A 22,945-nucleotide genomic window follows, 5' to 3' on the forward strand; every position below is an offset into this window, starting at 1 on the left:
CGCGCCCCCCGCCGCCCGGTGCCCCCCGGTGCCCACCTGCCGACGGTCTGGTTGGCCAGCTGCTTCATGCGGTTGAATTGCTTCTTCATGGCGGCGGCCGCCCCGGCCCCCCCGGGCCCCTCACCGCGCTCCGCCGCCGCCGCCCGGCCCCGGCCCCGGCCTCCTCCGCCCTGCTCGCGGCACCGCCCGCCCCGCCCCGCCCACACCGGAACCCGCCGCCGCTTCCGGTCCCGCCCCCCCCGCCCCGGCACCGGGACAGCCCCGGAGCCCGGATGGCCGCCACGCCCCCACCTCCACGCTCGCAAAGACTACAACTCCCGGCTTCCCTTGAGGCAAGCAGCCATTTCCTGGGCGGGGCTGAGCAGCCCGCGCTCGCCCATTGGGTGCGCTGGAGATGGGCGCGGCCGTGGGCCAATCGCGACGGGGCTCCCCGAGCTCGGGCGTGCCGCTCTGCGGAACCGACCAATGAGAGGCGGCGGGGGGCGGGCCGCACCGGGCGGCGGCGGCGGCAGGGGCCGGCAGGGGGGCCCGCCTCGCCTCGAGCCCTCCATGGCGGCCGCTGCCCGCGGCCCCCTCCCCGCCGCCGGCCCCGACGAGGCGGACGAGGCCGTCCGGGGAACGTGCGAGGACGCGTCCGTCTGCAAGAGGTACGGGGCGGGCCGGGACGGGGGTGCGGGGCCTGAGGGGGGGGAACGGAGCCGCTCGGAGCCCCCCGGAGCCGTCCCGGGGCTGAGGCAGGGCCTGGTCCCCGCCCTACGGGGTCTCGGAGCTGGGCCTGCGGGCCTGGCCGTGCCCCGCTGCTGCCGGGGGAGCCCCCCGGGGTGCTGAGCTCGGCTGAGGGCGGCCCCCGGTGTCACGGTGGTGATACCCCCGGGTGAACGGCAGCGGGGGCGGCAGCACAGCGGGGGGACCTGAGGGCTGGGAGACCCCAGCCAGGCGGGGCCCGGTTGTTGGGGGGGAACCGCTCGAGGTTTGGGGGTCGCCCATGGGAGTCCATCAGGGTAAAGGCCCTTGGAAAGCGGCTTGTTTAATGTGGCAGCAGCCAGAATGTTTTAGCTTGGCGTCCTGTAACTTAATGGAAATGTTCTTTTTTTCTGTGTTTTTTTTTTTTTCTTTATCGGACAGGTTTGCTGTAAGTGTTGGCTACTGGGAGGACCCCTACATCCAGTGTTTTGTGAGACAAGCCAAAGAAAGAAAAGCACCTGAAATCAATAGAGGCAAGTGGACATGTAAACACAGAGATGATACAAATGTATTTTTATCTGGCCTTGAAGAGCATCAAACTAAATTTCCATATATTGCATGTATGGAGCGCACGATATACATAAAAGAATGAGACAAGTACCCTGCACAGTAAAATTGCATACAGTGCCTGACCTCACAGTCATTTTTCTTTTAATCAAAGTTCTTATCTTTTGCTTTCCCTATTCTGAACGGAGCGTCTCTTAATTAATGTGCAACAGGCTGTACAAAGCAATCAAAAATATTGACTTGACCCAGGACAGCAGCGTGTGTCAGCTCTGGCCTCTGCAAAAGTTCAGTGTGCACAACAGCTTGAATTCTTCTGGTCTGTTATTCCTTTACCCAAGGAATTACATTTTTTCTATGCATCTGGTTTAGTTAGTAGGGGGAAAAAACCGAACCCCTTAGGTATTTTAAAGAGTGTATTATTCTTCATAAGAAACACCTTTTTTGGAGGAAAAAGAAAGAAAGAAAAAGAGTTAACAGTTTCTAAAGTTACCTAAAAATCTCATTGTTAAGCATCTAGTATTATATTAAAATAGTAGTTAATATATTTATTTTTTAAATATATATATAAATATATATTTTTTAACAGGTTATTATGCTCGTGTTCATGGGGTCAGTTATCTGCTTAAGGCCTTTCTAAAGAAAACAGAATGCAACTGTCAAATTGTGAATCTTGGTGCTGGCATGGATACCCTCTTCTGGAGATTAAAGGTAAGCGATAGCTGAGAGTAACGAACTCAGCTGAAGACAAAGATTTGTGTGGATATTTGAAGCACTTCTCTGAGGGCTTATCAGTGCTGCATTCTGCAGCACAATGTGGAGGTGTGTCTGTCTGCAGACTGCCCTGGCTAGTTTGCCTCAGTTTTTATCTTAGAATTAGTTTAGGTATCTTTAAACTGCAGCTGGTGAGGAGATGCCGTTTTCACTGGTTTTCACCCAAAAGCATGTGACATGAAGCTGACCTCTAGAGGACTTCCACGGAACTGAGCATGAACTTAAATGTTTTGCTGTCCTCTTTAAGGCTAGGATTTCGCTTTCCTTGTCCTGTAACCTTTTATTGTGTGCATGTGAAATGTGAATGGCCCTAATTCTATGGTATTACTCCAATTCTCAGGATGAAAATCTTCTCCCTAGAAAATATTTTGAAGTGGATTTCCCAATGATAGTTGCAAGAAAAATACATAATATCAAGTAAGTATAATGCTCACATTTACCAATGTGAAACTGGTTATAATTTAGCCAAATTTCATGAATTGAAAGCTATACATTTTAATTATTTCACCTCTCTTCCGAGGAACTCTTCACACTCTGGGGTTCATAACAAAGGTTTGATTGTGCAGGCAAGTCATACGTGAGACTGCTCTACTACCGTTTCAATTTGGAGAAGTTGCTCAGTGGAAACTTTAGGAAGGCAAACAGACTTCATTCTTAATTGTGTAAAATGTAGTGGGGCAGGGCAAACCTCAGGATGATTACAGGCTATTAATTACAGGTCTCTCCTATTAATACTGAATACATAGTAAATTTTCAGGATTGCATATTCAGTTAGATAGGATAGCTGGTATTGTGCCTGAATATTCTGTTTGAATGAATAAATTAGAGCTTGTGGAGATACTTTGAGTGTCTGGATTTCTCTTGAAAGAGTACCTCAGAACTGTAAGAATTGTTGGTTATAAAACTCAACTGCAAGTCCAACCTGCAGGCATTTTTATTTCCAGTAGAGGGCAGAGGTATTCTCTTGTCTGTTTTTTTTTAACACGTGTTTAAAAAAAATATATATAAAAAAAAAATGGAAGCAGAGTTAAACAAGCCTAACTGCTCAGAGATGCTTCTTCCTTCTTCCCACAGATCAAAACCTCCCCTGTCAAAACCAATTATAGAATCCCATTCAGGGGACTCTCTTCTAATAGGTGAGTCATCTTTAAAATAAGTCAGCAATGTACTGCAGCACTTTAAAAACTTTTCTGATCACTTTGTTCTGATATGTGGGCAGGCTTTTAATGCTTGAAATGCTGTTTGGACAGAGAATTGGGAGGGAAAAGAGGCTTTTTTCTTTTCTTATAGAATCCTGCCCATTTGCTCTGTGTCATGTTAGAAATGTCTTCTCTTGAAAAGGTTTTATTCTGCCGGAAAGTTTTGCTTTTTGTTTTTTTTTCTCTTTTATATGTCGCTTAAGTTACATTTTCTTCTCTGTCCTGGAAAAGGAAGAATGCTACTGATGGTCAGATATACTTGATTAAAATATCTCAGTGCTTTCCTCGTGTTTTCCATCTTGTTAAGAGCACAAGTCTTTACATTTAGCAGTCTTCACAGAAGTAATACAGCGTACAAAGTCAATTTGCAGGAGCCAGTACCACTTGTTATACTTTGGTATTTAAATAAGAGGATATTACACTCAGTTGGTGTTATATCCTTCTACTGTCTTGGCTTACAGCCACATTAGGTTTGTGTCAAGATTATAATTTAAATTTGCGGGAAAAAAAATGGATTCTGTTGAGTTGTGTTTTCAGTGCCCAAATTGCAGATACTGCACTGTAGCTTCTTTTGGACCACTTAGGAGGAGCAGTAATTAGCTGCATCTATAATGCCAGCTGGTTTACATTAGCAGGTGTCACTCTAAAACAGAGCTAGCAGTCTCGTGTTTCCTGTTATGGTGAAATCTACAAGTGCTTTTAATAGGCACAGCCCTAGCTGAGAGGCTGGAGGCTTGAAGGAGCCCTCTAAAGAGAGAGAGTGAGAAGTTGTGCTCATGCTGCCAGTGGCACGCTGTAGGTGCTCACCCCAAGGCTTGTTTAGTGCTTGAACTTTGATCAAGAGCACTGCCACATGCTGACTAAACTGCATATTTATGCATACCATGAACATTTTATTGCTGCATATTAGAGAGCTGTAACTTAACAAAACTTCAGATGTCATTTAAATATTAGGATTCTCTGTTGTTCATTCAGGTTTCAAAAGATGAAAGCCCAATGCACCATCTCAGAAAAAGGGCTTCTAAGTACCATTGTATTTCGGTGGGAGACCTTTTAAGTGTGTGATACAATGAGATATGCTGCATAAGTACTCTTAAAAAGGCGTTAATACAAAGCTAATCAGAAAGGTTTGATAGCGTTTGTGTTACTGAATAGCTCTGTAGATACCTCTCATACAGCAAAACTACTGCTACGTTACCAAGTTGCAGCAGGGTATTGCAATCAGAAGCTTCTAATTATCAGGTCACTGCAGTTGTGAACCTACTGGAGCGGCTTATTTCTCTAAAGTTGTCCTTGTTCTTTCGCAGTGCTGGGCATTAAATGCTTTAGAGTAGGAATTTTGGTGTAACCAGGTTGGTGGAGGTGCTACCATGGTGTGACCTTTGGGTTGTAGCACAGTATCTGCGTATATTTGGAGATGGTGAAAGTCTTCTGTGGAATGCCAGCTTGGTCTGGCACTCAGGAACCACAGATGAGATTAAGAGTTCCCACAGGGATTTCACTCAAGGAGGCATTAATGGAACTGCTTCACATGGAACTAACACCAGAAGAGGGTGTAGAATGAGCAGACAAATCAGTCAGATGAATCTTGACTGGTCCTAAAGCTTTTTTTACAGCTCTAAAGGAACTTGACAAAGTGTGACCTTATGCGGCTGTTAGAATAACTCTGTGTTCTGGGAGTTGTAACTGTCAGGATGGTTGTGATGGGCAAACAGGGCTTAATGAAGCAGCACTTCAGCTGGTGAAATTGCTCAGGAGTTTGGAAACTTGGGTTTGGTGATTGGTTCTTTTTTTCTTTTTTTTTTTCCCCTTTTCCCTTGTAAATCAGATCCACACCACTGTCTCTTGTGCACAAGGAATAATTTCAGAAGCTTTGGAATTCATTCTTGAGTTGCTGTAATATCCACTGACATGACTCTTGTTCTTACTGCTTTTCCCCTCACACTAAACGTTTTCATTTCAGGGAGCCTAGTGCTTTTTTGGCTTCAGGGCAACATTTGTTCTCTCCTTGATGTTTTTACAAAGAAGTGGCAGCAAGGTTGCAATTCGGGGATAGATACTTGTTGCCTCTGCCCTTGAATGCAACAAGATGACACTTGTCATTGAACAGCTTTGCCGTTTCTGAGGGAATGTCAGATCTCCGGGCGAAAGCAGTGAATTTGTGCAGTAATTTGACATTGCTGTGGCAGTATCAGGTTAAATTGTTTTCAAAGTTCAGTGATTCTATCTGGTTTATGATGCTGTTGTGAGTGTCAGGAAGTTAGTACTCCACATTTTGCTGCCTCGCAGGTGCCAATTATGTTTCAGTGAACTATCACCTTTGTGTCGCTCAAACTCTTTCTGACCCTGTCTTGTCCAGCTTGGGAGTTGATTGTTTTAACTTGCTTTTTCCTACATGTCCAGCTTTGCTTGTGCCCCAACGCAAACATCAGGGGTGTTGCTGTCTTGGTGATTTGCATGCCTTGTGTTGAGGATGATCCTGCTCTTGCAGGACAGGCTACATTTCTTTGTGTTTTGATACATACCCTCTTTTGACATTGTAGTTACAAACAACCTAAGTGAAACAAACAGTGTGTCATTCGTGCTTGTGATCCCAGAGAACGGTTTGTTGTAAAGCTGCAGAGATACCTTAGCATCAAAATGAACGTGAAGAAAGCTGTTTGATTGAATGGTATCCTGCATGCTGTCTCTTGGAAAAATCTTCATGAAAAGTTATTTGAGAGTAATCTGAGAAAAGATTAAGGAAAGAAAAATGAATTCTTGCATCGTAAGTGCTGTGCTTTGTGCTCCTGTGATTCTATAATGCTGCTTCAGTAGGCAAATTAAGATAGGGAGTGAGTGTCTGAGGGCCACCATAAAACAGGACATTTATTTGCTGGTAGCATGTTTCTGTAAAGGGCAACTTTATTGTAGTGAGGTCAAAAGGTAAATATAAGCAAATCGTGCTACTGTTCAATAGCTGTAGTGACATCTAATTCAAACCACTTGTTTTGTTACTTTCATCGCAAAAATCACAGAAAATAGACATGCAATTGGTATGGTCAGAGCCAAATGTGTTGTGCGTGAGGCACAGATGATAGGAGTATGCCCAGAGGCTGAGAGGAGCCTGTGTTGGACTGATGGGCTGGGTTCCAGTGCTGGGGGGAGTTTTATCTCCCTCATCTGCAGGGAGCTCGCTGTGGGAGGCGCCTTCAGAGGCGTGAGGTTACCGTAAGAAAAATGTCTTTCTTTTAAACACCAAAAGTTTGATTCACTTAAAAAGAAACTTGCTCATAAGAAAAAAATCAGTGACGACCACATGACTGTACTACTGAAGTGATTTTTTCCTCTTTCAGCTGCTCTGTAGGTAGGCAGCTATTGTAACGTACATTTGCACCAATGCTACTTGGTCAGGGTAGCAGCATATCTGCAAATGTTCATATTTAGAGCATCAAGCCATATGCTGAAGTAGAAATTGATGCCAATGACCGTGAAGTAGGATCACGTTATTTTCTGGGGCATTTATGACCATGCTCCGACTTTTGGCCTCCAGGCTGGGAACAACAGCAATTCCAGCTATCATCAGCTTTCATTGCCTCGCAATAAGCGAGTGTCTGCTATCTGGGTGTGAAATGCTGGAGCAGTTCTCAGTTCAATTTTAAAATGTTGAAGGATTTTGCCTACTTAAATTTGATCTCTTCATCTCTGGCTTTATATATAAAGGGATATTTGTTGTGCCATTTATAGGCCAAAGGTAGAAGCTGGTAGAAAATCTTACATGGAATTTTAGAAAAGGCTTGGCTGAAACTTTTTCCTCAAATGTTTTTTTTTTTCCACCTCTCTTTTTGCATTTTGAAATAGACTTGTGCAAATTTCTTATCCTTCCTCCAAAAAGATTTCCTCCAAAAGTATTGATCATAAATGTTGACATACATGAATTATGGAGATATTTAATGAGGTGCTGTCAGATGTGTTTCAAATGAACAATTTTTAGCAATTGTATCAACTTTTGTATGATGTGTGTGCAGCTCTGCCTCGGTTTTCATCTGTGGTTGTGTTTGCCAACAGCCATCAATGGAGAGTTGAGGGAAGTTGGCAGGGAAATGTGTGGAGAAACAAGTATGTTCTGTTTGAATGGACCAGAGAAGAACTAGGCAGCCCAGATACTGGAAACAGAAGAAAAGTGATTGCATTTGGAGTAAAACACTTTTGAAGAGAAGAAGAGAATCCGTTCCTCATCAGCTTTCTTCACTTTTTATAAATTTCTGCTGCTGAGAGTCCTGTGCATTCTTAAAGACATAGCCAAGCATGAAGTATACTCTGATTTAAGGTTTAAAGAATATGTACGCTGAGCCAAATAACCCTTGAGGAAAGCTTTTGTGTGCTGTTTTTTTGTTTTTTTTTTTTGAGCTTTCACCCAGCTCTTGACATCTGTTCCTGTACTGCCATTCGAGAGCTGTGTCTCTGCCACAGGTTCCCAGGCAGAGCTGTGCCAGAGCAAGTGACAGCTTCTGCAGATGGATATTGGCTGTCCGTTACAAGACCGCTTCAAACTCTGTTCTTGTTGGTTTTTTGGTGGTGTTTCTCTCCCTACTGTTTAGCTTTCTTATTTTACTGTTTGCTCGGACATCCGAACAGCAGGAAGGGAAAGTGGCTTGCTATTCTGTCCTCACATCTTCGCTCCGGTAGTACAGCTCTTGAGTTTAAGCTAAAACACGAAAGAGCAATCTATCACATTCCAACAGAACCTTGCTTCGTTAGGAGTGGGTTAGATATTGGACTTGTGAAGTGCTTTCTCTGCGGGTTGGGTTTATATAGTTGGGTTGATTGCAACTGGTTGTCACAATAACCGATAGCAAGATACTCATGTTGCCGCTGGCTTCCTTACAGCTTTGCTAGCATAGCAAGCGTCTTCTGGCTTTACTATTATTTCCCCCTTTGTGTTGGGAAACCTTTATCAAAGCTTGCTCACTGCTGTATCCTGGGCTGAACATTTACATCTCAGAATATCTTTTCTAATTTGACTCCTTGCATGTAATACCATTGCTAGACCATACGAGAAGTCTGAACTAACTTTTTTTGGCCCCCAAACATGTCTGATACCCATAGATGTTATATAACATATGTATTGTTAGTTTATATATCTCTTGTTAATTTTTGAAACATTATTAGTCTAGTTTTTCAGAAATTAGTGAAGGAAGTAAAAAGTCTATTGGGTCATTGAAAAAGACTCTAAAAAGAAAGCAAAAACCCCTGCATTTAATCTTCACTCTTTTTTCCTCTCTGCATTCCTTGAAACCATGGTAACGGATAGGTTATCCTATCTGCATTGTAGTGGCTGCAGAGTAGAAGATTAGGTGTTTGGCAGAGTCTGATGCTCGTATAACACAAGCTGAAAACCACAATAATCTGGTATGAGGGAAATTAATGTTTTTAAAAGAAGAGTTTTCAGTTAATTATTAGGTATAACAGATCAAACTTTCACTTCGTATTCATATGTTGATGAATATTTTAATTTATAATTTCAGCATACCTCTTATTTGTAACTGTTGGTTTCCAAATTCTGTACTTGCAGATTCTCACAGCCTAGACTCCAGTCGTTATTCCATAGTAGGAGCAGATCTTCGTTTCTCATCAGATCTGGAGGAAAAGCTAAAGAAACATAACCTGGACGTACAGTAAGGTTTCTTTATTGTTACTGTTTTTTTGATGAGAGCTTATGGAAGCAGACTGGTGAGAGTAAAGTCAGGCTTGGGCATACGGTATCTGCATCCAGTTCTCATTATGCTATTTCCATGGTTACCTTTTCCTGAGCCCTTTGAGCAGAAGGAATTGTGCAGACACCTCATGCAGCCTAACTGAACTACTGCAGAGTTGTTCCTTCTGTAGTCCCTCCTGCAAACAGTGTTTTCATCACCTATGTATCAAAATATCATGAATTGTTTTTTTAAGGGTGGAGTTTTTATTGATTCAGTGGTATTTTTTTTTTTAAAGATGACTTATGGGAGTACCTAGATCAGTACCTAGGTCTTCCAGCCCTATTGTTACAGGCATGAGTCAAGATTTCTAGGAGCTTAGCTGGAAAAACGAAGAATTATTTTTTAGAGTTTTATCTTTGTAATTATTTTCTATTGCCTCCACTTAAAACATATATTGTTCCCTAGACCTTTTGGTAAAGGGATTGCTATGGAGTATTTTGAGAACTTAACTCTGGAAACTAATGTCTAGCATTTTATTGTTCAAGCATTAGGCTTCTGAAACGGCCAGGATTTAAGTTTTTAAAGCAGATGATGGACATACCTTTCAAATATAAGATATATATAAATAGCGGCTATCTGGATGGGTGGGAGAGAGCATATGGGAAAGCAGAATGCATCAAACTGCCATTTAAATCTTTACATTTTCATCTTCTGAAATCTTATCTTGCTTGTCTGTATTGCTGCTCCTTGTGGAATTTCTCCTGCTTCTAGTGACTTTTCTTCTTCCTGTTCATTTTAACAAATAAAAGAAAATACTAATTCCAAGAGAAATTACTCCCGTAGATGTCTATTTTGGTGGTGTGGATTTTATTTTATTTTGTTGTTTGTTTGTTTCTTGTGGATGGAAAAAAAGAGACAAAGTACAAACTACAGATTGCGTTTTGATCAGTGTTAGCACATGAAGCTTTTTTTTTTTTTTTTTTTTTTTACTTATATCAAACAAATTTGTCTAATTATAGCTCTTAAAACTTTTTTGAAGAGAGAAACTCTTTTTTTCTATTTGTACTTTAATCCTAATTTTGCTGATCTGTTAAAATTGCATGGATTGTGTCTATAGGGTATGGTTCTTCTTCAAAATGATTTTTAATATGCACTTCATTTCCTGCTATCACTGTTCAGAGATCGATTACAGGATACACATTCTTCTGTGTTCATTGCATGGCTCACTTAAAAGAGATGTTTCTTAATATCTCTGTTCTGGAATCAGGGGAGTCCCCTGTGATTAATTCGTTGGCTGCTGGAAAATCCAGTTCTAGTCAAACTGATGAAGTGATTTCATCCAGTCTTAAATGTCTAGTTCATAATAGTGGAACTCTTTTAAGAATGTGGGGGGCATGAAATTACTTGCCAATAATTCTTGTTCTTTTGCTAGGAATGATTTGTTTTTTTTGTTTTAAAGTTTGCCGACGCTTCTGATAGCAGAGTGTGTGCTGGTTTACATGACACCTCAACAATCTGCAAATCTCTTAAAATGGGCAGCAAGCACTTTTCCAGTGGCGATGTTTATAAATTATGAGCAGGTAAAACAAAAATGGCATTTTTTGAACAGCATTATTGACATAAAAATTGTTCTCAGGAGTGGGAGTTCTGCTTGTGAAATGAGATGTCCATATCCTTTTCTATAGACAACAGGTTCTGCTGAAGTTCTGTGTTAATGTGTGGTATCTTGCCAACCTGTTATCTCATTGTAATGAATACACAACTATTCTGAAAGGTGATTTGCTGGACTATATTGAACCAAAAGAGCTAGGCTCGATCTGTATGTGGGTGAAACCATAGAATATTAGTTTAGATAAGTCAGAGCTAAATGAAATGATGCTGAATATTGGCAATGAGTTCATAGCATTAGATAATCACCTCTCGTGTTTGGCAAAGGGGAGCAAAAATCATGTCAGCATGAACTTAACTTTTCTGTGTGCAAGTAAGATGCTGCCTGGAGGGAACTAGGTAGCTGTAGGAGTTAAGTAACAGGATCTTCCATATTGTAAGTTACTACTAGGGAGTTAAACCAGGTTGTGAACAACTTAAAGCAGAGTTAGTGTTCAGTGCGTGGTCCCTGTACCCACAGGGGAAGTAGTATTGTTATCATTAAACCAGCACTCAGTGGTAAACCTGACATAGCTGAGGAGGTTGTGGCTGGGGGAAATGAGACCTAGTGTAAGAATGTGAAATCTACTTTTAAGTTATCCTGTGCATTTTATGACAGACAATTAGAGAGTTTAACCAAGTTATTGCTTTTCATTGCGATTACATTCTTTTCGGAAGGGGGAACACTTTTGTCTCATTCTCTACCTGAGGTGAATATGACGGATCGGTTTGGACAGATCATGATTGAGAACTTGCAGAGACGACAGTGTAACCTGGCTGGAGTGGAAGTCTGCAGATCCTTAGAAGCTCAGGTAATAGAGCACAAAGCTCTGGTGTATTTGATAACAAGTTTACTTTGTCTGCAAGTTCTGTGTATGCTATAAGGGTCAGAGCAGTGACTGAAGCAGGTTTGGGGTGGGGCAACTGCTACCTGCAGGAAACCCTTTTCCATCTGCTTTACAGTGATTCCCTGCTATTAATGTTATGGTTGCTAGATAACCACTTAGCTTCTGCAATCGTACAAAAACTGCAGTAGATCAGAGCACAGCTCTATCTAGCCCACTGCCCTCTCAGTAGAGGTTAGCAGCAGATGCTTAGAAAAGGCTGTAACAGCTCTTCAAAGAACAGGTCAAGTAGCTGCCCTACAAAATCCTTAAGGGGAAAAACTTTTCTGGTATCATGTCCTCGAATCTTCTAAAAACTGTCCTCCTTGTTTATTTTACAGAGGGAACGATTGCTGTTAAATGGCTGGGAAAACGCACATGCCATTGATATGATGAAAGTGTACAGCTCGTTGCCACAGGCTGACGTCAAAAGGTATTGCTGATAGCTCGCTTGCAGCCAAAAGTCATCTTCACATGCCATTTCCAAAATACTTTATGTCAATATGTAGTGTGGGATCCCCTCATATATCAGAGGGTAGCTGTGTGCAGATGCTGGCTAGCTAGGCAGAACATGTCCGAGTCTGAGGTTTCTGCAGAGTCTTAAGGATAACGCCTAGAGCAACACAAATAATCCAGAGGGTTATCTCTGCAAGGAGTAGACTGCCAGTGGTAATGATTTATTTAGGTGAGGTATAAAGCATCTCATGACAGAAATTTGCAGATAAAAGATGCTACAGAAGTGCTGTGTTTTTACAGTACCCAGGATGTTTCTTGTGAACATCCAGCCTCCACAACACCAGATGGGTGAGGCGGAGTCCTAGGATACATTCGGAACAGGCATCCACTTTTCATGTCCCCAAGGCGGAGATGACATCCATGTGTTTGCTCCAGTCTTGTAGGCCTACGTAAGATTACTTACCATTTATTTTTTTTTTCTGCTACAAGTGGGTGGAAAATGGCCAGTTTTGTTCTTCCTTCCTTTTCATATCATGTTCATGAGCTAGATTGCTGGGTCTGTACATGGCTGAGTACAGAGTGGGTATAAGTAAAGGCTGCTTGCACTGGTCAGTAGTCTGCATTGATTTTGTTATTTTCTTGCATTAAAGAAATGCTAAAAAGGGGGATTTTTTTTAGTGAGTAACATTTTAGGTATGTAATGTGAAATGTGAATTGCTATGAGCAGTTCATTACCTGTCGTTTGAATTAGCTAAGCAACTCCCCTTGGTCAAAATAAATATTTACATAAAAGGATTTCTCAAATTATGGAACTGAACAGGTAAAACTGAAAATCATAGCTTGTTTAAATAGGAATTATGATGCTAGGCTAATCTACAGTGACACAGAGAGGAGCACGCCATGTTAAACTCTTGAAAGCAAGGACAGCTTGGGAGAGGTTTTCTCGCTTTGGTGAAGTGGAAAACATTAAAAGATGAAGAATCCTTGGTAGGGACCATTTTAGGGAGAAAAAATCCTCACATCTTATATGTACCATTTGGTTTGTGTTTTGTCATGAGCTCATGTGGGAGAGTTGTTAGGAACTGCATTGGTGTACCCATCACTCACCAAGACATAATATGGGCTTGTTGTGATTGCGTGGAGAAAATACTATCTTCAACTGTTAGCTGTTATCCTTTGCTAAAGATGCATCTCATTCCATTAGTCTGTAAATACCATCTAAATAAATCCAGCAAGACCAGATACATGTGGTAAAAGGGGTTAGAAGAGAAATGCTAGTATTCCAGAGAAATCACACAGATTAATCCTGGAACATTAAATTCCTGGGATTAGAAGTTAAAAACGTCTCATTGTTTCATACATTGACAACAAAGCCCAGCAGTGGTGGTATCTTCATTATGAACAAATATGTTTATTTTACCGTAAAGATAACTGCTGTATTGGCTATGCCTTTCAATTCTCTGGGGTGAAGATGTGTACATTAAAAACTGCCCTGAGACTCCAGTTTAAATCAGAGGTTTTTTGTTCCCACAGAATAGAAGAACTCGAATTCCTAGATGAAAAGGAACTGTTTGAACAACTAATGCAGCACTACTGCATCTGCTGGGCCTCAAAAGACAGCAGTAACCTGGGTAATGCTCTCCAAGATCTAGAAGTTGACCCTTCACAATGAAATCTTACATGGAAAGACGGGGACTATATCCATCAGATGTATCATACAAGTATCCTGTAGCTGGAATGGGTTCTGCTTCTCTGGGGCTGTGAACACCTCCTAGGTGGTGACAAAGGACTGTTTCTCCACTGTCTTCTGAGGGTTTGTATAGGCATCTAAATTGCCTAACTCAAGCCTGTTCAGTACAGGGGAGTTTGAATTTTTATACTGAAAGATGCCGTATGGGTTACTTTAAATAACTGCCTGCTTTATACTATCAGTGCTAATTGAAAGGATTACAAATCCTATGAACGTAAAGTACCATATGGGCACACAGTATATAAAATCACGGTGTCCTGACAACATAAAAATAATTTTCTGCTACTTAGTCCAGTCTTCTGCACTGTCCCCATTACATCCATCTAAGGCTTAAGTGTTCCACCCTGGGAGAAGAAATTCCCCCTGAAGTTATTAACTCTTTTAGATGTTCCTTTGGTTTTTAAAGCTGGTAAAGCAAGATCTGCAATATCCCATTGCTGTTGCTGTAACAGAGATGCTAGCTTGTGGTCAGCTTCAGCTGACCTGAATCCTACAACTTTGTCAGTATTGCGTTACAGAAATGCACAATTTTCCTTTGTTTTCTGATTGCTATGAAGGGACTTATTTCTAGAGGAGCTAAGCACAACAAATTCACCTACTCATAGTAGCCAGCATCCCTGGGACCTGCAGCATTATTCTTTGCTGTGATTAAAGAAGTATTTAGGGCAATATTGTGAACTGAGCTTAAATGGTGCAGCGTATCTTAGAAGTCAGAAAAAGCAAATCTCAATCAAATATGTAATGCCTGGGCATGCCTCAGTCTAAAGCACTTTTTCTTTATCCAGTGTGAATTCATTGCCCTCATTAATGGTACTTGTCCCAGCTTTCTCTTCTTAATTCCATGAGCAGACTCTTACTTCTGTCAACAATCTGTGTTGCTCTTTCTGCCACAGATAACCTCAGTGCTCCTTCAGACTGGCTTATTCAAATCAACTGCTGAATTGCTATGAAAAAAAGTTAAAAACTGCAGATCAACTTGATTGCTAATTTATTTTCCTGACACCAAATCTTTAGTATTTGTTTTAAAACCAAAACAAACCTCAAAGCATCCTTTCTGCATCTATCTTAATAGTGAAATATGGGTGGTATAGGTATAAACAGTTGTTTCTCCTCCTACGTCCCCACCCTTTCTTTTTCTTTTAGGTCTTGCAGATATCACCTTCTAATGTACTTGCTCGAAGGAAGCCGTGGGCCCAGAAGCTGCAGCTACTGCCTTCTGCTTGAGACAAGATCACAGAAATGATGGGACTCTGCATGTGCCAAGTCCAGTCTGCTCATCTGTGTAAGCAGTGCCAGTAAAGAAAACGACTGGTGCTGCTCATGTTGACTTTCCTGTTGGCTTTTGGTAGTTTTAACAATTTTTTTTTTTTGGCCCATTGTGAGCAATTGTTATGAGGCAAGACTCACTTCCCATTCCTGGATATCTCTTAATGACAGACTTTTGTATGTCAGTAATTCCTGTTTAAAAGCTCACCTTCCTTAGTTTAAAACTGAAAGTAAAGTGTTCTTGGATTACATTATTCCCCTCTTTCACCTTTTTGTGGATATGTAAATTGTATTTGTGACAGGAAGCTGAAAAAAATAAAGTTGGTGAGCTGCATTACTGGATACCTCTTTGCACTGTGCACGGCTGATAATGGAAGTTAATTTTTGTTCATTTTCATTCTGTTCAGGTTTAACTTTTATGAAGTGTTACCCTATTAGGTTTCTCCAGGCTTTTATTGTTGCTACGAGGCTGTCGTTATATTTGGTCCCTTTTTGTAGGGGAAAGGAGAAAGAAGAAGAAAAGGGACCATGCTTCTTGTTCAGTGATGTAGAAGAAACTGGTAAAGCAGACTTTATTTAACTGGGTTAAGACTTAGCTTGGCAGGTCAGCATGGGAATTGTAATGGTAAGAAAGAAATTAATCTACATTTGAACTGCTTCTGGCAGTATCTTTACACCAGTGTCTCATTCTTCTTTCTTTCCCCTTAAAAGAAAATTCCAGCAGCAACAGAACAAACAAACCTGCCCTATTGTTTGGAATTGAATCTTGCAACCTTCTGATGAGAAAAATAATAAATGTTTAATATTTATAATTTGTCTACTGTCTTACTCAAAAATTACCTATTAATTTCTATTTTAGTGATTGTTTTTCCTTTGCCAAATGCCTCAACAAGGGTATTTTAAAAAGTAGCTGCAAGCATAAGCAGCCATTTCAGTATGCTGTATGCTGTGTGAATTCCTGTAGTATACAAGTGTCTGGCTTTGGAAATAGTTGATACAGGTTTGGACTAGGGAACGAGGTTACTGAGATTCCAGAAAAACTAAACACTTCTTAGAAGTGACAGTCAATTTCGGAGAAACAGAAGTAGGAAAAGAAATGGCCTTTACTTTGCTGCCCTCCTCTCACAGTCAAGTACCAATTTTAGTCACTAGTAGCTACAGGCTGCCTGCTGTAATGTTGGTATCAAGCTGATTTCGTAAATGACAAGGCACAGAAATACAGTATTTGCTCTGCTTGGTCTTTGCTAAGTGTTCCCCAAAGGGAAGAGATGGATCCTCTGTGCAGCAATGAAAGGAACTTAACTTTTGCTTTCAAGATAACAATCGTAATGGTATGCTTACGTCTGCGCTTTCTACATTTGGGCTTAGCTGTGTCCTTCTGCTGAGAGGCATGTGCAGGCTGTCTTGGTCTGTGTTAGTGTTGACCCTTTCTCTTTGCAGATGCAGGAGACCAGAAAGGTGTGACTCATTTTTGCACCTTGCCATCAAAGTTCCTTCTTTTACACAGAAGCTACAGCCAGAGACTAAAATTTGCCATTGATGGTTTTCCATTGCAGTTGCCTGCTGTCTAGATTGGAACAGCAGACTTGCTGAGCCTGTTCATTGTGAAGCAGGGGGCAGTTAGCCTGCTGCATTTAATGGCCTGCAGCTTCTGGTTTTTTTTTTTTTTTTTTTTTTGTTTTGCATTCTGGTTTTACACTCTTGTTACTTAGAGATTTTTAATCTTTCTCTGTGTGTGTCCATGTGCTCTGTCATACCAACACGAATCCAAGGAACTAAATTTGACGAGCATCTATGAATCTGTCTCAATTCCATCTGAGTCCTTCAAACTTACTGCCTAGCTAAATGTAGCATTTTTGCCAGAGACCTGGGAAATGATAAAAGCGCTGTGGCTCCATGCCCATTTTCAGTATACAGTTTCTCCTGACTGTGTGGCTGTGCAAAGGGTAGATCTTCATCTGGCATGGGGAAGAATACCAGCATGCAACTGCTTTCTTGCTGCTTGCCCCTTCAGAAGGTTGGTGACAGAAACTGGCCTGTAAAGATCCACGAGTGAGTACTGAAACCTTAATTTGGGTACAGTTCACTGATACTACCAAAAGACAGGAGTATCAGAGTCACAAGGGCAAAATTGTATGAATAAAATGTCATTTGAAACACTGCCAGTGCAAAATTATATCTGCAGTTACTACTCAGCATAAAAATTGAAAACGTTCCCTACGGAAAAACCTTTGTCCTCCCTCTGTGGTGTTCTGGTTTTGTTTCAGAGAATGACAACTGAAAGGGCTTGAAAACTAATGGGACAATGACAAAAAGGCAATGGCATGTTTCTAGGCTGAGATACAGGCTTTAGAAAAGGTAAAAAAAAAAAAAAAAAAAAAACCTCAATCTCAGTCAGTTCTGCTGTATTTCCAGAAATTGTTTCTCCTCTTCTGCTGTTCGTCACAGCTGGATCAGCAGTTTGTCTTTTGCTATGGATGTGCTGTCCATGAGGCCAAGCTAAATTTTCACAGAAAGATGGCTCTGATTCTACCAAGGGTAATGGCAGTCTGGGAAAGGTTCCGTTGTCGGTTCTGCTCAGGTGGTTTCACGCTGCCCAGAAGCTTGCTTTATTGCCACCTAAAGCATGGTTACTCTGCAAATGTGCTCAGCCCTGATCTTTCTAACTTTGCTAGTCAGGCCTTGGGCTGTCTAAAATTGTGATGGCTTTATAACACACGGTCTCTTCACTGGCAGTTGTTTTGATCTGGGTTTTTGTTGGGTTTATTGCTTTTTTGGTCATTTTCCTACATTTGAGGAGATTCTAAAACTTTCTAAAAGAACTCTTATATAACATCTTTATTTAGGCTGGGATTCTGAGGTGTCACCTCTGTGCCCCTTCACCCCCAGCCCTTTTCCTTTACCCAACAGCTATTTTCCCAAGTCTGAAAATCCTGTCAGTCTTTCCTATGGATGCTGCCCCCTTCTGACTTTTTTGAAATTCATCAGTACCGCATCTTGGATCGTGCTGCAGACCATTAAGCTGCTTTTCTTGCTTTTAATGAGCTTATGGCATACGGGGCCCTTCCACCTACAGATACTGACTCACGGGAGTTTTGCTGCTGTGCGGTGTGTGTGCCGATTGGGAAGTCGCTTGCTAGATCTAAGACATAACGTTATGAAAGCATGAGTAGAGGTTGGGCACTTTATTGGTTGTTTCAACTTCTAAGAAACAGTAAAGTGCTCCTGAAAGAGAAAGCAGTAAATGTTTTACCTCTTCCCCATTCAGAGTGGACTGTGGCACTGGGGGGGTTGTGGTTGAACTGGGATCTGTTGTTCGACCAGCTGGTTTTCTCTACTTGTAATTCCTTTTGCTTCAAGTGAGCTGAGGTAATGGAATTTCGTGCCTTTTTTTCTTAAATCAGGAGAAGTGCTGTCATTTGGGAGCAGGCTCATATCTTCTTTGTCCTCATAGTGTGCATTAGCCGTGTTGCAGATGCCTTTCCATCATCTGGAAATGAGCCATGCAAAATCTGTAGCCCTGCTGATGGCTGACAGGTGAGCCTGCTGGAACGGAGCACGGTGGTGGCTCTGCTGTGCCATTGCTTTTCAGCCATCAGGAATCAGAATTCATCTCCTTTCCAGCCTCATCACATACCTAACTGTCCTTGAACATATCTGATGTTCTCTCAAAATTCCCCTTCTAATGTATTTAAAAGCTAGTTCCTACTTTCTTCTGTATTCACATAGATGCAATTTTCTTCCTTGTGGTTTAGGGAATAAGAATTTATTAATGGATGACTAACCTCAGTGTTTGAGACTCCTCTGTACAGCCTTGACAAGATACCTGATTCTGCCTGCAGTATTTTTTGATGTTCTTCTCCTTGATCTCCGTCCCCAGACAGCTCCAATCTGGCTTGCTGGCACTGGCGTTACCTGGACTGAGTGCCATACAAGCACCCAGTGAAAGATGGTGTCCATCCTGAAAAACACCTTGACTTGAACCGATGTGCAAAAAGCATCAGAAATAGCTGAGCCAAAGGCGTTTAAACATGAATATGGGGGAAACGAGATTGTGCAGTGCCACAGCTCATAGCTAAGTCTGACAGGTTATGTGACGGTTAATCTCTCCTTTAGTAAGAGCCATGGTTCAAAAAAAAAGACAAAAGCTCTAAACACCCTTTGCACTGCAGGAGTGTAACACATCTTTAACCCAGTTTTATGAATGGGAGCCAAAGCAAAGTCTCACCTGCTCTGGAACAAACCAATGTGTTTGAACCGGTCACCATCTGAGGTGCAGACACTGAGTTGTTGCCTTTTGCATGTAAAAATGTTTTGAATGTAGCTCCCTGCAGGAGAAGGCGTTTGCTCTGTCAGGTTTTTTTTTGTCCCCTTGTTTGCCATGGCTTAATCCTCTCTGTGTGAGGAGATGTCTCTGCTGGCATGAGGCAGATACTGGCGGGATTTCTGCTCACCCACTTCATTTTTAGGTCGTCACACAATCCATTCATCTGAGGGAAGCACGGCAGACTGCAGCAGAGGTGTGATAGGTGAGGTGGGATGAAAGGCGCGGTAGGTGCCCTGGCTGATCTTTGTCTCGCCGAATCTGACTTTCCATCTTGCAGCTGTCAGCTGAAAGGTTCCGCATCCAGCCCGGAGATGGGAAATCAGTCCTGTAAGAACTCTCCAAGAGTCTCCTCTGGCTCGGCTGCCAACTGTGGTAGAGAAAGTAGGTCATGTTGTGCTGCAGGGTTACAGCAGGATCAAAAGAATTTGTGATACTCAGGAGCTTGTGTGGGGAAGACGGGTGTGGAAGTCTAGCTCTCATGATTACGCTAAGATAAATAAATCTTTCACCTCTCTTCAGGGAATATTTGGTTTTGGAGAGTGCTTGGTGGGGCTGAGATGATGCTACTTTGCTGGAAACTTACTAGCAGAAAATGACAGAAGGGTTTTCTAGCCAAGAGATGTGGAGACGGTCTTTGCCTTTGGCTGCTTCTCGCCGTGGTCTGGGTGATCCCTCTTCTTGGCAGAGGCTCCCCAGAGCCTCACAGTGTGCTTCTGCCTCTGTTTTCTGCATGCACCCCAGCCTTTTGGTACTGACAGAACAGTTCAATTCACCCCTGCAAAAGGTTTGTTGAGAGAAGAAGAAAAAAAGCTACGCTTGGGTAAGCTGCAAGGGGAGGGTCACCTGCGCTTCCCCCAGCAGCCCCCTCCAGCGCAGCAGCTCGGTCTGCTCCTCTCGCCTGCTCACAGCTTCCCAAAGGACTTCTGTCAGGTGCTGCCTGTGTGAGCTCCGGTTGTCTTCAGTGGGGTGAACGCAGTGGAGCCAGAGCAACTTTGTGCTGACTGGAGAGGCTGCGAGCCAAACCTGGATGGCAGCCCCACCCCTAGATAAGGGCACTGCGCTCTCATTTTTGCCGCTAGGATACCTCCTGTCAGCCCTAAATTTAGCTCTGGTCTTCACACTATGGCCACACCTGTGTCATTTTGTGAAAGGTCATTTAAAAGTACTTCAGATACTTTCCTCTGTCTTACTGAATGTGGTTTGTGTGCCTGTGCATGTAGTGCCAGCAGGAGGTTGGATGTGGGCAGGAAAAGTCCTGCAATCCTGTAACGCTGCTCCTTGCTCTGTCGCTAACCGGTTGTGGAGCACCTGAGAAGTTGCATCTCCCACCCGTCCTGCATCACACATCCCCCTGCAGGGACACATCCTGCTGGCCACAGAGCTGGGTCTGGGCAGGGGGTGCTCCAGGGGGGTTGCAGAGAGCGGGGGCTATAGCAGTTGCCTGCCCGTGCTCACCGCTTTCAGGCAGGACGCGCTTGGTGCTCCCTGCTTGCTGCGGGTCTGAGGCTGAGGAGCGTTACGCAGCCAGGGGTCGGAGCCCAGTTGCTGTGGAAAACCAAAGGGGCTGGAGCATGCATCCCCCACCTGCCTTTACTGTGCCAGCCACAAGCTGTTCCCAGCAGTTAGAAGAAAATCCTCGTGCTGGGTCCTGATCTGCACCCTGTCCAGGCTTCAACCAGCATTTAGGTGACAGAGCTCTGCTGTGCCTGTCTTCCCTTCGAGTGACCTGGGCCTGAGCATTGCCTACCCACTTGTGAAAGGTCAATTAGTCTCCTTCTAAAGAATTATATTAACTAATTCTTCACAGGAATTACCCAGCTCTTCATACCTAGGAACTGAACGTGAAGCAGTCGCTAGCTTAGCACACAGCGTTTCAAGCTTCTCTGAAAAGTTACCAGTTCTTAATTTCATGCTTACGAGGCTTCTCACCTCTGCTGCTGTGGTGTGGGGAAATGGGGTCCCTGAGAACTGAAAGGCTCTGTTACAGCCAGCCCCACGGGATGCCTGTGGGAGCCCGGCATTACCCGTTTTGGGACGATGCGTGCACTGCACAGGGCTAGGAGCATCCTTCCCTTCATTGAGAGCTTGGTGGATTTTAATTTTAAATGTCAGGATTAAGGTCTAAGTATGGCTTCATCCTACTGGTTATTTTCCATTCTTTCAACCCAGTCTGACCCAAATCTGTCCCTGTTTTCTAACAGAAAAGGGTAAGTCTGTCTTAGGAACCCTTGGAAATTTCCATCAAGCATTACTGTAGCAATCTGAAGTAAAGCTATTAGGCAACAGGACCTATAAATGAGCAGAGGTCAGCTAACCTGTGTTACTGCTACGAGATGCAAATAATTCTGCAAGTTCTCATTCAGTAACAGTTGTGTAATCATTAGATTATCAGTCTCCAAGATAAATACTGTAAAGATAAGGCAGTGACAAGTGGCTTGCCTTTGCCTTCTTTATTGCTTTTCAAAAGCTGAACGTGGATGCCGGCTATGCTGGGGTCTTTCATTGCAGCAATGCCATTGTGCAGCCCCTAAATATTTTGTTGACAATTTTTATAGACATCCTGTCAGAATTCTGTCCCATCAAACGTACCTGTGCTGATTCAGCAGACTCGAGGTATGCTCGGGTCCTGCAGCTGGGCACTTTTGAATGATAATGGTGCTTGAGGGTGTTCTGACTCAAGTGTCTGCTTAAGTACTTCGAATTTAGAATCTGTGAGTGGGGATACTATTGTTCATATTAAAAAGCATGCAAAAGGAAGGCTGTGGATCTCCATAATTAAGCAGGAAGAAAGAGAATGAAACATTTTTGGGGGCGCTGGACTTAATAAAGGTATTCAGACTTCTTTGTACAGATAGACGGACGTGAGAAATGTCTTCTATGGTTCCTAAAAAGTATTTTTCAAAGCTGTTGCTTGTTTTGTATTGCCATTTCCTGTACTAATTGACACAGTTGCTGTTGTCACTTATTTAACAAATCCACATTATCAGTGCAAGCACAAACAAGGACAAAAATAAATGTCTGATAATATGAACAGATTTATCTGTTCTTATCCCCACGCCTTTTTCCATGAGTGCAGATTGTATTAAGCTTGCTGAACAAACCTTATTTCCAAGTATTTAATCTTATCCATGAGGGGCAAAGGGTGCTACGAGCAGGGCTGTTTTCTTCATGTGTTTTTAGTGTCTCTGAGCAAAAGACAGGTGTAGGAGCACCCTCATCTAAGGATTGGCATTGGGTAGTGTTGTGTTAAGACTGAGCTTAAATTGGGTCTGTGGTAATCTTGCTGCCTGTTACCTAAATTGTATTATGCTGGAGAGTTGCAAGTCAGGGGAAATCACGGTACAGAGTAAACATAAAGGAAATCCAACGCCACCTCTGCCAACTCCTGATGATAAATATAGATCATTTATGTGGCTGCTGTAAACTGCTGATTGCATGGGAGTGCCCAGAGAGCCAGGAACGTGCTGGGTGCCATTCCTCTCCCTGAGGACCGCTCACTCAGCAGCTCCTGGCTTTGCCCGGGGTCTTGCTGGAGATGTGACTTTTCTGACCGTGCTGAGCAACCCGCAGCCCTGTTGTCCCAGGTGCCATCCTGGCACTGCAGCGTTGCAGGGCCGAAGGCTTCATGCACCCCACAGCCCACCTGCGCCGGGTGCTGCTGCCTGGGGCTGCACGGTGCACGGCGCGGAGCCAAACCAGTGCCAGGCTCGTGCACT

The 22,945-nt window shown here is 43.0% G+C and overlaps 2 protein-coding genes across 9 annotated transcripts in view; one reads left to right on the plus strand and one right to left on the minus strand.

The window, feature by feature from the left end:
* Positions 1-143, minus strand: part of ARHGAP17 (Rho GTPase activating protein 17) — a 41,631-nt gene extending 41,488 nt beyond the window's left edge. For all 7 annotated transcript variants that reach the window (XM_082772483.1, XM_082772477.1, XM_082772479.1 and 4 more), the window contains exon 1: positions 37-143. In XM_082772483.1, coding sequence (XP_082628609.1) covers positions 37-89 — 53 coding nt within the window. In that variant the 5' untranslated portion in view covers positions 90-143. The remainder of the gene's footprint in view (positions 1-36) is intronic.
* A 343-nt stretch (positions 144-486) lies between these two features.
* Positions 487-15,236, plus strand: LCMT1 (leucine carboxyl methyltransferase 1). Of its 2 annotated transcripts, XM_082772087.1 has the most exons (11): positions 487-647; positions 1,126-1,217; positions 1,838-1,959; positions 2,363-2,439; positions 3,097-3,158; positions 8,776-8,878; positions 10,359-10,479; positions 11,257-11,358; positions 11,772-11,863; positions 13,420-13,517; positions 14,780-15,236. In XM_082772087.1, the coding sequence occupies exons 1-11, from the start codon at positions 550-552 to the stop codon at positions 14,800-14,802; spliced, it is 990 nt and encodes a 329-aa protein (XP_082628213.1). In that variant the 5' UTR covers positions 487-549; the 3' UTR covers positions 14,803-15,236. The 2 variants fall into 2 exon arrangements, with proteins under 2 accessions (XP_082628213.1, XP_082628214.1); XM_082772088.1 differs by lacking the exons at positions 13,420-13,517; positions 14,780-15,236 and adding an exon at positions 12,187-12,347.
* Positions 15,237-22,945: the final 7,709 nt, after the last annotated feature.

The sequence above is a fragment of the Aythya marila genome (genome assembly GCF_965140915.1).
Source record: "Aythya marila genome assembly, chromosome: 15".
NCBI classification, from domain to species: Eukaryota; Metazoa; Chordata; class Aves; order Anseriformes; family Anatidae; genus Aythya; species Aythya marila.